Source organism: Prionailurus viverrinus, chromosome B4, assembly GCF_022837055.1.
Source record: "Prionailurus viverrinus isolate Anna chromosome B4, UM_Priviv_1.0, whole genome shotgun sequence".
Classification (NCBI taxonomy): domain Eukaryota; kingdom Metazoa; phylum Chordata; class Mammalia; order Carnivora; family Felidae; genus Prionailurus; species Prionailurus viverrinus.
Window position 1 is genome coordinate 18,000,710 of NC_062567.1, and position 12,642 is coordinate 18,013,351.

The 12,642-nt window shown below is 48.2% G+C and overlaps 1 protein-coding gene across 2 annotated transcripts in view; it reads right to left on the minus strand.

The window, feature by feature from the left end:
• PIP4K2A (phosphatidylinositol-5-phosphate 4-kinase type 2 alpha) overlaps positions 1–12,642 on the minus strand; it is a 192,588-nt gene that overhangs the window by 30,531 nt on the left and 149,415 nt on the right. For both annotated transcript variants that reach the window (XM_047865340.1, XM_047865341.1), the window contains exons 5-6: positions 7,074–7,220; positions 832–870 (exon numbers count right to left, since the gene is read on the minus strand). In XM_047865340.1, the coding sequence (XP_047721296.1) occupies positions 832–870; positions 7,074–7,220 (186 nt within the window). The remainder of the gene's footprint in view (positions 1–831; positions 871–7,073; positions 7,221–12,642) is intronic.

The window sequence follows — 12,642 nt, forward strand, 5'->3', positions numbered from 1 at the left end:
CATCTTGCCTAATAAACGAGATGGGGTTCAAATATTGCCTGCTGTCCGGTGACTCAGGAAAAGGTAAAAAGAGGTAGTCTCGGGGCGCCTGGGTGGCACAGTCGGTTAGGCGTCCGACTTCAGCCAGGTCACGATCTCGCGGTCCGTGAGTTCGAGCCCCGCGTCGGGCTCTGGGCTGATGGCTCAGAGCCTGGAGCCTGTTTCCGATTCTGTGTCTCCCTCTCTCTCTGCCCCTCCCCCGTTCATGCTCTGTCTCTCTCTGTCCCAAAAATAAATAAACGTTGAAAAAAAATTTTTTTTTAAAAAAAGAGGTAGTCTCTCCATCCCTAATTCTGCAAGTGACACATATTCCAACCCCATCTTAGAGTCGGAAGGGAGTCGGAAGCTCATCCGAGCCAACCTTTCACAGGTCAAGCTGAAGCTTTACCACCCTCATTTTGCAGGTGCGAAGCCAGGGCTCAGGGAGGCGCGGAAAGCGCTCGAGCTCCCACCCGCTGGTTCGGGGTAACGTGGGGCCGGGACCCCACGGCTGCTGAGCTGTGCCTGCCAGTCTGGATCCCGAGAGACCGGGTTCAAGACCGGGTTGCACGCGAAACGTTTCTTTCACCCACCCTTAAAACCAAGAACTACTCCATGAGCCAACACAGAGGGAGGGGGCACCTCATCCGAGGAAGCGAGGGCCGCAGGCGACCCCTCAGTTGGGTGACGCGGTGCTGGTGTGGCGGAAGGGAGCCGGGAGCGTCGCGGTGGAAGGCAAGAGGGAAAGGGGGGACAGGGGTGCTGTTCCCGCACGTCGGCAGGACCGCGCCGGGAGTAGGTCAGGGTACTCACCTTTTCCTTGTCGCTAGCTTCTCTAGCCACCGTGGAGCCCTGAAACACAAACACGTCATGAAAACAGGCACACGGGAGGCATCGGGCTTCGCACGTTTAAAACACGCGCGTGTGCCAGGGCAGAGCGCAGAACACGTGAGCGCCAACTTCGCCGTGGCGCCTCAGCCCGCGTGGGCTCTGTCCCCTCCCCGACCAAGACCCTGCCCCGTGGGTGCTCCCCGCTCCGCAGACCTTCCTGTAGGCTCGTCTCTAATCCTCTCCCTAGCTTGTCACCCGAGCTGTCTTCTCCCTGGTTCTCGTCCCCCCTCCCCCCCCCACTGGAAATCAGAAAACCTGACAATCACTTGAGTGATCAATCACTCAACGTTGGATCCAAACCACGCTCTGCTTCTGGCCCCGACTGCCAGAAATGGTTGGTCTTAACGGTCTTCAAAGGGGAAGCGGGCCACTAAGTGGCTGCAGGGGCCACGGGGGCACGGAATGCCTCTTTCCCCCACATTATGTCTTCCAGCTATGGGCGTGCCTGGCCCTCTGCCCGTCTTTGTCCGTTTCCGAGAAATGTCTTCCTCGTAACCGTGAGTAACCCGTGTGTACCTCCCGGGCCCCCTCACTCTGGGAATCCCTTCAGACCCACACATTCACCCGCACCCCACTTTGTGCCAGGCGCCCGGCCGAGCACAGAGGTAGAAAGTGGAAGAAAACACAGTTCTTGATCTCAGTAATTCTGCTCGGCTGCATTGGTGCTCTGAGCTCTGTCATCACAACAAGAACTGTTCATTCGTGGTGTTCCTCAGTGGCCACAGCAGGATCTCACATAGCAATCGATGCCCGGCGTTCCCTGAATCGATGGCTGGAGAAAGATCCTGACCGATTCCCTGCTCTCCCTCCCCCCCACTCAGGTCAGCGGTGATGGGCTTACCTGATCACCTCTTGTACACGCATTTACTGCCCTGGAATACTTGCCTCAGCCAACCATTAAGAGAACTTATCTGTGACTTGAGGAAAGTTAAAGTGGCTTCTCGACTGGCCATTCTTAAATCAAAATTTACTACTCCGTGACCATCTTGCGTCCAAGCAGCTCAGGCACTGATTAGAAAGTAGCCCGTGGGGGCGCCTGGGTGGCTCAGTCAGTTGAGCGGCCGACTTCGGCTCAGGTCATGATCTCACAGCTTGTGAGTTCAAGCCCCGCGTCGGGCTCTGTGCTGACAGCTCAGAGCCTGGAGCCTGTTTCAGATTCTGCGTCTCCCTCTCTCTCTGCCCCAACCCACTCATGTTCTGTCTCTGTCTCTCTCAAAAATAAATAAACATTAAAAAAAAATTAAAAAAAAAAGTGCCTGTAATTCACAGATGAGAGACTCAGACTGAGGAGTCTCCTGGTACTGGGGACGGGGGCCCAGGCTGGAGTCCCCACCACCCCGGGGCCAATTCTCCACCCCCCTGGTGCTTGGCATTCCCGGGTCCGGTGGATGTGTGAGATCCTGCCGTCAGCCCAGGGGAAATGCTCAGTGTTTCTCGGGGATGCGTCAGGGGAGCACAAAGCCGACCCACGAAACGATGACAAGGTGAGTGGTTCAGAAGGAATACCTGGGGCCCCTTTCCACAACCACAGCACGTACTCCTCTGCACAAACCCATCTGCTGCCCCTTGCAATGGCCTGTTTGCCCGTCTTCAGGGATTCTTGAATACAGACCACAAATACCTTCCTTTACACACTGGTTTCTAACAAAGAATGTCCTCAAATTCAGAAAACAACAACAACAAGACAGGATATTTGCAATATTTGAGCACTGTCTACGCTTACTGGTGAGAGGAAGAAACTGCTTACTCCTCTTTGTATCTTTAGCCAAGTTTCTGGTCGCTGTGTGTGTATTATTCCCCCTGTAACAGAATTTACCCGGCTCTGAGTCTCAGGGAAGCTTCATCTCTATGTAAATGCAGATCATTAGCCGGGAGTGGGGCGGGGGGGGGGGGGGGGGGGGGGGAGCCTCACCCAAATTTAAATTAACTTAAAATAAAAAAACAGAAATAGAAAATAAGGTTAAGTCATGGCCAAGAGGGTGAGCCACAAGATGATGCCAGATGTCCAGGTTCCGTCACAACAGAAAGTCCTGGCAAGAACAGAATTTATTTTTTCTACGAGCTAAGGAGGGAGATGAAATTATGAAGTCAAATTACAACTATAATATCCAGGCTATAAGTATAATTTACATCAAGCTATGTTTACTAGGTGCTTGCTTGAATGAGGCACTATCTGAGGCATTTCTGGGGCACAAAAAATAAAAAGGACCAAAAATTTGCCTTTAAGGCACTTACTGGTAGAATGGATAAGTCACAACCAAATTCACTGACCAGAAACTGAGGCTCGGGAAAGGTTCAGCAACACACACACAGCTGACAGGTGATAAAACCAGGACATGTGGCTTCAGAGGTCACTCTGGCTTATTATTTGGGGGGGAGTCAGGCCAGTGGATGGAGTCCTCCTTCCTCTAAGGAGCACTACAAAAGCTTTGGGAGAGAGGTACAAGGAACCCTGGAGGGTGGCTGGGATCTCCACCAGGGGCAATTCCAGGGAACAAAACTGCCTCAACTAGGAGGCAGGACAGAGGAAGGCTGTACTTGGGGAGCTTATACAGTTTATCTGAACTCCAGAGGGCAGGAGATCAGCCTAAACCACTTTGTCTCCCTTAGACTAGCATTTCTCAAAGTGTGCTGAGCATCCTGGGGTTCCACGACCCTTTCATGGTCTGCAGAGTCAAAACTATCTGTATAATAACATTGAGACACGTTCTACTTTTTTCACTGCCTTGATATTTGCACGGATATTGAAAAAAAATAGCGGGTAAAATGTGGGCAGCTCAGCATACATCCAGTGGCATCGGTGGTACTCATCGATATGGGCGGTCGTAAAATGCATACAAAAATACACATATTACATGTATGTACAAACATGTCCTTGAAGCAATGAAGTTAGTAAATCTTGACCGTGGAGTCAATACCTTTTCAGTATTCTTTGTGGGACGATATAGAAAACACTCCCGTTTATCAAGAAGAAATGTTTTAAGAACATTTTTGTGACGGGGGCTGCCCGGGGGGCTCAGCGGGTTAAGCGTCTGACTCTTGACTTCGGCTCGGGTCGCAATCCCACTGTCGTGGGACGGAGCCCCGCGTCAGGCTCTGCGCTGACAACACGGAGCCCGCTTGGGATTCTATCTCTTCCCCTCTCTCGGTTCTTCCGCTGCTGCTCACGCGTGCATGTGCGCGCGCGCTCTCTCTCAAAATAAAGAAACGTTAACAAAAGAACATTTTTGTGGTGGTTTGAGTTATGAGCTCAACTAGCCACTTTTTTCCATCACAACAACATTTTTGCTTGGAAGATCAAGTGGCAATGTCTTTACTCGATCTGGGCATTTGGTAGGTATTTGCTCAAAGAAGAACAAAGCTGCGGGGCTCCCTATGTGGGGGGGAGGGGGAAGGGGGGGAAGGGGGGTGCTGCGTGCTGGCACATCACAGAAAACAGTTCCCAGGGCTTGCTGCTGATGGTAAAATTTGAGCTTTTGAGTGGAAATCAGAGTTTGAAGAAACTTTTATCCATCACTGTGAGTATGACAGCTTCTCCATACTTAAAGACTTTCCTGATGAGACTTGTGGTGATATTAATGTGACTTTTAAGTTTATTTATTTTGAGAAAGAGAGAGTGAGCGTAAGAGCATGTGTGGCACATGAGCAAGGAAGGGATGGTGTGAGAGAGAGAGAGAGAGAGAGAGGGAGGGAGGGAGGGAGAGAACCTTAAGCTGTGCTGTCATCTCGGAGCCTAGTGGGGGGCGGGATCCCAAGACCTGTTAGATCATGACCTTAGCCAAAATCAAGAGTCAGAGCTTAACCAACTGAGCCAGCCAGGTGCCCCATGACTCCTTGACACTGTATAATGAAATGTGTCAATATCTGGAAGAGCACGAAACTCAGTGAACCATCTGTTCCAAATGACCAAAGCATGATGTCTTCGGACCGCTATATGGAAATGCACCTGTAGATTATGCAGAAATAAGTACAGAAAGTTCACTGATGTGATTTCAGATTCCACAGTGTAACTGAGCTTTAAGAAATTACTACTTGTCAAGTTTTGGTGTAATATCAAAGAAGAGTCTCTGCACATTTCTGAGAAAGTTCTTAAAACACCCACCCTCCCGCTTTCCAACCACGTATCTTTGTAAGGTCGGACTTTCTTCATACACTTCAATCAAGTAACATCGTTAGCAGGCTGACAGCACAACCAGCTATGACATTCCAGTTGTCTCAGATTAAGTCAGATATTAAGGAGATTTGCAAAAAATGTTAAAAAAAAAAAAAGGCCATCTGTCTCACTAAATTTTTTGATTTGTAAGATACAGCTATTTTTCATAAATACATGCTAACATGTAATAATAGTCTTTTATTTTAAAGGAAGCAAGCACTTAAAAATCTCTTATTTCAGGGGTGCCTGGGGAGCTCAGTTTGTTAAGCGTCAGACTCTCGATTTCAGCTCAGGTCATGATCTCATGATTTCTGGTTTGGGTCTGGCATTGGGCTTTGTGCTGACGGTAAGGAGCCGGCTCGGGATTCTCTCTCAGTCTCTCTCTCTCTCTCTCAAAGTAAATAAACCTAAAGAAAAATTTTATTTTAATTTCTAACATTAAATAGCAGTAGATATAACCTATACAAGCAAAAGCTTTTTGGGGTCCTCTTTTTTAAAAATTGTAATTTCAATATAACCAGCATACAGTGTTATATTAGTTTCAGATGTACAACACAGTGAACCTAGCACTTCTATATACATTACTCAGTGCTCATCGTGGTAACTGTACTTTTAATCCCGTTTACCTCTTTCACCCACCCCTCACCTACCTCCCCTCTGGTAACCATTAGTTCGCTCTTTTTGGTTAAGACTTTTGTTTTTTTTGGTCCCTCTTTTTCTTTGTTCGTTTCTTAAATCCCATGAGCGAAATCGTATGGTATTTGTCTTTCTCTGATTTCTTTCGCTTCCCATTATACCTTCTAAATCCATCCGTGCTGTCATAAATGGCAAGATTTCATTCTTTTTTTATGGCTGAGTAATATTCCAGTGTGTGTGTGTGTGTGAGAATACACCACATCTTTATCCATTCACCTCCATATCTTGGCTATGGTAAATAACGCTGCAAGAAACACAGGGTGCACGTATCTTTTCTAATTAGTGTTTTGTATCCTTTGGGTAAATACCCAGTGCAGTTACTGGGTCATGTGGGCATTCTATTTTAATTTTTTGAAGACGTTCCATAGGGGCTGTATTAGGGGTCCTCTTTTAAGAACGAAGGAGTCTGAGATTAAAAAAAAAAAAAATTCGCGATCTCCTGGTAAAGGCCAAAGGGTGGCAAGCTTTTTCTAAAAAGGGTCAGCTGGTTAACTGTTTTAGGTTTTGGGGTCCAAAACGGTTGCTGTGGTACAAGGTAACTCTGTTGCTGTAATACAAAAACAACCACCCGTGAGACAGAAACACTGGCCGTGGCAGCGTGCCAATAAAACTTTATTTACAAAAATGGCCAAGTCGGATTTGCCACGCAGGCAGGTCGCAGCTTGCCAGCTCCCAACCTGGACGTTCTCCCCCCAGGTCAGCGATCCAAGAATCGGTTCACCCCACTCCACTCAGAATTCCAGTGGTGTGCCTGTCCCTCAAGGTCTCTGAAACAGCCGGCCTCAGGCCCTGCGCCCTCTGCTGGGAATGCCGTTCTCTCAGCTCACGCCCTCCTCCCCCGGGTCGGCTTCCGCGTCGTCTCAGTGAAACCTTCCCTGACACCCTGTGTAAGCTGCATCCCTTCCCCAGTCTTCCCCTTCTTTACCTCTGTCCATCGCACTTAGCCCTTCTTAACATGCTGTGGGATTTACTCACTGCTTTTACTTACTGTCCATCTTTACCCACCACGATATCAGCTCCTTTGAGTACGGACAGCATTGGTCTGTTCTGTCCATCACACCGTTCCCAGCGCCAAAGCCGTGCCCGGCACCTAGCTGGTGTTCAACAAATAACTTGTTGAAAAAAATCAGATGTGCTACTTCCCAACGTGCGACGGTCTTCTGGGAAAGCCCACAAGTGATTCTTGTTTAACTCGAAGGACAGCACCCTTAGGCTAACTGCCTGGTGGCGTTAAGCTCTGAGCAGCAAATAAGCATTTGGCGGGATCAATTACAACATTTGGTCAATTACTTAATAAAAATTCACACAGTCTTACCTTTAAGTCGTATTTCCTATATACAGATAAACGGTGGCTGAACACATTTCTTGTAACAATCACGTATATTTCCACTCCATCCACATTAAGCCGGTACATGCCCAAGAACTGAGGAAGAAGGGTGATCCCATGACATTCTACTATATACTGCATAGGAGAGAGAGAGACAGGAACAAAGCATGAGCTCAAAAGGTGCTCATTCAGATGTAAACCGTAACTCTTCAGCCTACGGTGGGCGGACAAAGTGAAACCCTCCAACCGTTAAGGTCCTAGTTACAGAAAATGACCACGTTTATACTGCCTGACACAGGATCCGCGTTCACCACATTTACACAGATAAGAGAATTCAACTTTTATCTCCAAAGAGGTATTTTTTCCTAACATTCCAAACCAATTTGCACAGTCAAATCTTGGACATAATAGTGTTAGACCAGAGGGCAAGTGACGGGGCTATTTGCTAATGCCTCTAGAGAGAAATCACACCCTCCCTAAGGCCTCTGCCTTCCTCCCCAGAAGCCCAGGTGATCGATTTCATGAGGTTGAGGGAGAGTCACTTGGCCACCAAGATCAGCTCTTTTAACGGTGTGATTAAAGTACAGCGTTGAAGCTGTGATTAAAGAGGAAACTGTGGAGAGAGCTCAGTGTGGGAAGCTGGGACGGCTGGCTCTAGTCTCAGTTTTTGTTTCTTACCCACCACTCTGATGTCTCGGGCTAGGCGGCCCGCCAGAGCAGTGCATGAAGGGAAGGTGCCACGCCAGAGAGCTTGGTCCTGCTCTATAGCCAGGTCAGATGGAGATTCTCTGGCCTGTTGTTGGATTTCATCAAGGCCGCTGGCCAAGCGCCAGCTTTGACGCCATTTCTGATTAAAGTTGCAAAAACACAACAGGAGTCGAGAAGTATTGGTGACTGTCCTCTAAAGGGCCACAAGATGGAGACACTTCTCCTTGAAAGCAGATCTTTATAAAATGGGTCCCACTGCACTTTTCAAAGGAAAGTTAGGTTTCTCCTCTCTTTAAAATGAAGGGAGAGGGCGCCTGGGTGGCGCAGTCGGTTAAGCGTCAGACTTCAGCCAGGTCACAATCCGGCGGTCCGGGAGTTCGAGCCCCGCGTCAGGCTCTGGGCTGACGGCTCAGAGCCTGGAGCCTGTTTCCGATTCTGTGTCTCCCTCTCTCTCTGCCCCTCCCCCGTTCATGCTCTGTCTCTCTCTGTCCCAAAAATAAATAAAAAAAAAAAACTTAAAAAAAAAATAAAATAAAATGAAGGGAGAAAGAATATTGCAAAAAAAGCTCTTTTAGGTCCTTGAGATGTATGTGAAATCTCTAGGACGTGAACAGCACGAATAGTAAGATTCCAAAATTGTAAAAATTGTTAAGATCACACACGTTGTGCGTATTTACAGGGAGGAGCCTGGAAGAATGGTCACCACGTATTAATAGTGGAATGTTGGGTAATTTTGCTTTCTTCCCTTTTTTTAAAAAAAATTATATCGTTTGAATTTTTTCATTTTACAATGGGCATTGTATAACAACAAAATGCCCTTTCAAACATTTTAGTGGTAAGCACTGTCAATAATCAACTCCGATAATATTTAACCATCTTAAGAGAAAAAAAAAAAAGATCTTTATTTTTATCATTAAAGATGGACAGCATCAGAAAATGAGTTTGACTTGTGCCACCCAGAGCTGTGGCGGGTTTTAAAGATGCTCTTGCCTTTGTTTGTTTGTTTGTTTTTTTACCATACTGACCCTGAGCCACACATTTTAATTTGATACATTTTTCTGAGTAGAATGTCACTTGAATTTGTTCTTAATTTGAAGTCAGATCAGTGGAACATTTTCTATTTGTCTCCTTTCAAAAAATAGTAAATTGGGGCACCTGAACGGCTCAGTCGGTTAAGCGTCTGACTTCAGCTCAGGTCGTGATCTCCCAGTTCGTGAGTTCGAGCCCCGCGTCGGGCTCTGTGCTGACAGCTCAGAGCCTGGAGCCTCCTTCGGATGCTGTGTCTCCCTTTCTCTCTGCCCCTCCCCCTGCTTGCACTCTGTCTCTCTGCCTCTCTCTCTCTCTCTCTCAAAAATAAACATTTAAAAAAACCCAGCAAATTAACTTGAGTTTTGCGGATACAAAACAGGGGGTAAAGAGCCATAGGTTGAAAAGAAAACCTCTTACCTCTGATTGAAAGAAATAAAAAGGGCTGCTGTCCCTCCCCTCTGAAGAAAGACCTTGGGTGGAGCCTTAAAAACCTGGAGACTACAGGAGTCTACATTGTGTGAACTTGGTAGAAAGACCATGGGTGTGGGAGCTGGAAAGAATGTACGTGCCTCCTGGTGTCTCCATTTAGCAGCTGTGGGATCTCGGGCAAGCTATTAAATCACTTTTCATTTGAGTTTCATTTTCTGGAAAATGAGCACCGTAATTCCTACCATGAAGGAGGGTTACTGTCAAGATCAGAGATGAAAGTATTTCGAAACACTTCACACAATGCCTTGTGCTGCCCTACATTCTTCCTCCTCCTGCAGGCGACAGTGGTAATAGTAACAGTTCTTCTCATTTAAAACTCTCATAAGAGACTTCACCGCTGCACCTGTCGGCTTTGTCCTCCAAACTCACTGGCAGGCATTGGACTGGCGTCTACTCTGAGACAGGCTCTGCGTCGCTATTTTGGAGGCCCCGGGGGGCATGTCCCCAGCCCTGGGGGTGGGGGGTGCACACCAGTTTCAGTCTGGCTGCTCAACCCCTCTTTGTGCTCGGATTATTCTCGTCCTGGCCCATCTTTTACAAGTCTTGCCGGTAAATGAAGTCTTTTTAATCAAAATCTCTGTGTAACGGGGCGCCTGGGTGGCTCAGTCGGTTAAGCATCCGACTTTGGCTCAGGTCATGGTCTCGCGGTTCTTGAGTTCGAGCCCCGCGTGGGGGGGCTCTGTGCTGTCAGCTCAGAGCCTGGAGGCTGCTTTGGATTCTGTGTCTCCCTCTCTCTTGCCCCTCCCCTGCTCATGCTCTGTCACTCTCTCTCAGAAATAAATACACATTAAAAAAATATCTTTGGGGGGGGGGCGCCTGGGTGGCTTAGTTGGTTAAGCGTCCAACTTCGGTTTGGGTCATGATCTCATGGTTTGTGAGTTTGAGCCCTGCGTCGGGCTCTGTGCAGACAGCTCGGAGCCTGGAGCCTGCTTCGGATTCTGTGTCTCCCTCTCTCTCTGCCCCTTTCCTGCTCACACTGTCTCTCTCTCTTAAAAACAAATAAACATTAAAAAAATTTTTAAAAATATTAAAAAAAAATCCGTGGAAACCCACAGAGCACCATGGAACAGAGCGGATACTATTATTCAGGTTATGAACATGATAAAGAAACTCTGAATACTGTACAGGAAATCATCAAGGTTCCCCCCCCCCCACCCCATGCAGATGATATCCTACAACTCCTCTACCTTTACGATTAAATAAATTACTGCATATAAAAATCAGATCAGTTTGATCTGCATCTCCCAGCTTCTACACGCACTTGCGCTCAAAGGCACGTTCATCTCTGAGGCTCTCTGACGCACACCTGGAATAAACACAGAACCACATCCCATATTCAAGCCTATCGTATTAGATTCCAGGATCGACAGGGCAACAGTCGGTGACAAAGGTTTAGGAAGCACTTATGGGTCAAAACTTGACAGAAGAGCAACTCTACCCACTAGCTGCATTTCTGGGGAGAGATTACACGGTTTCCTTACGGGCGAGGGACGTCCGGCCGGCTCTGTGAACGCGGGGGCCGGGGGACCGCCGCTCTGGCAGGCGGGTCGCTGCGCGCGGGAGCCAGCACGAAGGGGCCTGAATGGTCATCCTCTCGGGTTTTCACCAGCTGACCCAGGAAATGCTGCACACCAAGGGCAACACCAGTGGTCGCGTGTGCAAACCACGCACACAAACTACCGGGGTAATCCCACATCCGGGAGACCGTCAATTCTCGGCGGGAGCTGTAGCTGGGCCCTTTGCACGACTCAGCCGCGTGGCGCTGCTAACCCCCCCGCCCCGTCCGGTTCCACATTCATTAGCTGTGTACCCTCCGGGGAAACACTCAACCTCTCTGTGCCTCTGCATTTAGAGAAGAGGGGGTGACAACAGTAGTGAGGGCACAGGGTCTTTGTGAAGAATGGGAAGGCCAGGGGAATGGGACTTGGGGGGGACTGACTGCCCTGGAGTCAGGCCACAGCAAGATGAAACCAAGATCCTGGGGGGAGGGGCGGAAAAGGGAGTGGGTACAGAGGGAGGGAGACTTTCTAGGGCACCTGATGTGTTCCCCAAATGCTGAGAAATGGGTTTTATTTTATTTATTCAAAAATTTTTAAATGTTTATTGTATTTTAGAGGGGGGGGAGAGGGAGGGAGAACAAATGGGGGAGGGGCAGAGAGGGGGGCGGGGGACAGAGGATCCATAGCGGGCTCTGTGCTGACCGCAGGGAACCTGATGGGAACCTGATGGGGGCTTGAACTCTCGAACTGCATGATCATATTCTGAGCTGAAGTCAGAAGCTTACCTGACTGAGCCACCCATGCACCTCTGGATTTTATTTTAAATACGTGACAGGGACTCCCAATTTCAATGAATCTTCACAGAACAAAGGCTTTCTAAAAATGAATAGTTTTGCATATGTATGTGTGTATGTATTTGTTTATAAAGTTAGGCGATATTTTTGTAAATATAAAATAAACACTAACAAATCGTATTTCTCTCTGAGCCCTTTCCCGTCAAGAACTTAAACACCATTGACGAATTTACACCACAACGTGGACAAAAATGCTTCAAAAATGATAAGAAAAGCGTGCACTAGGGGCACTATAATATTGTGTGTTTCTTTAATAACCAATTCTCTCTCTCTTTTTTAAATAGTTAAAAACACCCCTGGCATCTGCTAGGTATTAATTTCTTTTTTTTTTTTTCAACGTTTATTTATTTTTGGGACAGAGAGAGACAGAGCATGAACGGGGGAGGGGCAGAGAGAGAGGGAGACACAGAATCGGAAACAGGGTCCAGGCTCCGAGCCGTCAGCCCAGAGCCCCACGCGGGGCTCGAACTCACAGACCGCGAGATCGTGACCTGAGCTGAAGTCGGACGCTTAAGCGACTGCGCCACCCAGGCGCCCCTGTATTAACTTCTTTTTAACACTGTTGACTCAATCACAAGATAATCTAAGGAAACCTTTGCTCCCTCCCTTCTACAGGCTTAATTTCCAGATGGCGAGAATGGAGAAATAACTTAATTCTGAGGATGACTCCTTAAGAAAAGTGTAAGTATTTCTTTCACGTTCAGCCACTGTCTGGCTGTGGCTACAAGGCGGGCCGTCCCCGGGCACACGACTGTTCCCTACCTGCTCTGTTGCAACCTCGATCTACAGACTCAGAAACTGCGGTACCTGCCGCAGCCCGGTGGACTCCTTTCTAGAAGTCGCAAGGGTCTGCAGCCTGTGTCCTCTGCTACTCAAGGTCCCGAGGGAGATGGGGCGACCAACGGACCAAACTTCTGGCCATGCTAATCATCCACGTGTGGCTCAGAAAGCAAGAGCGCGATCAGCCAGCAGAGGGGA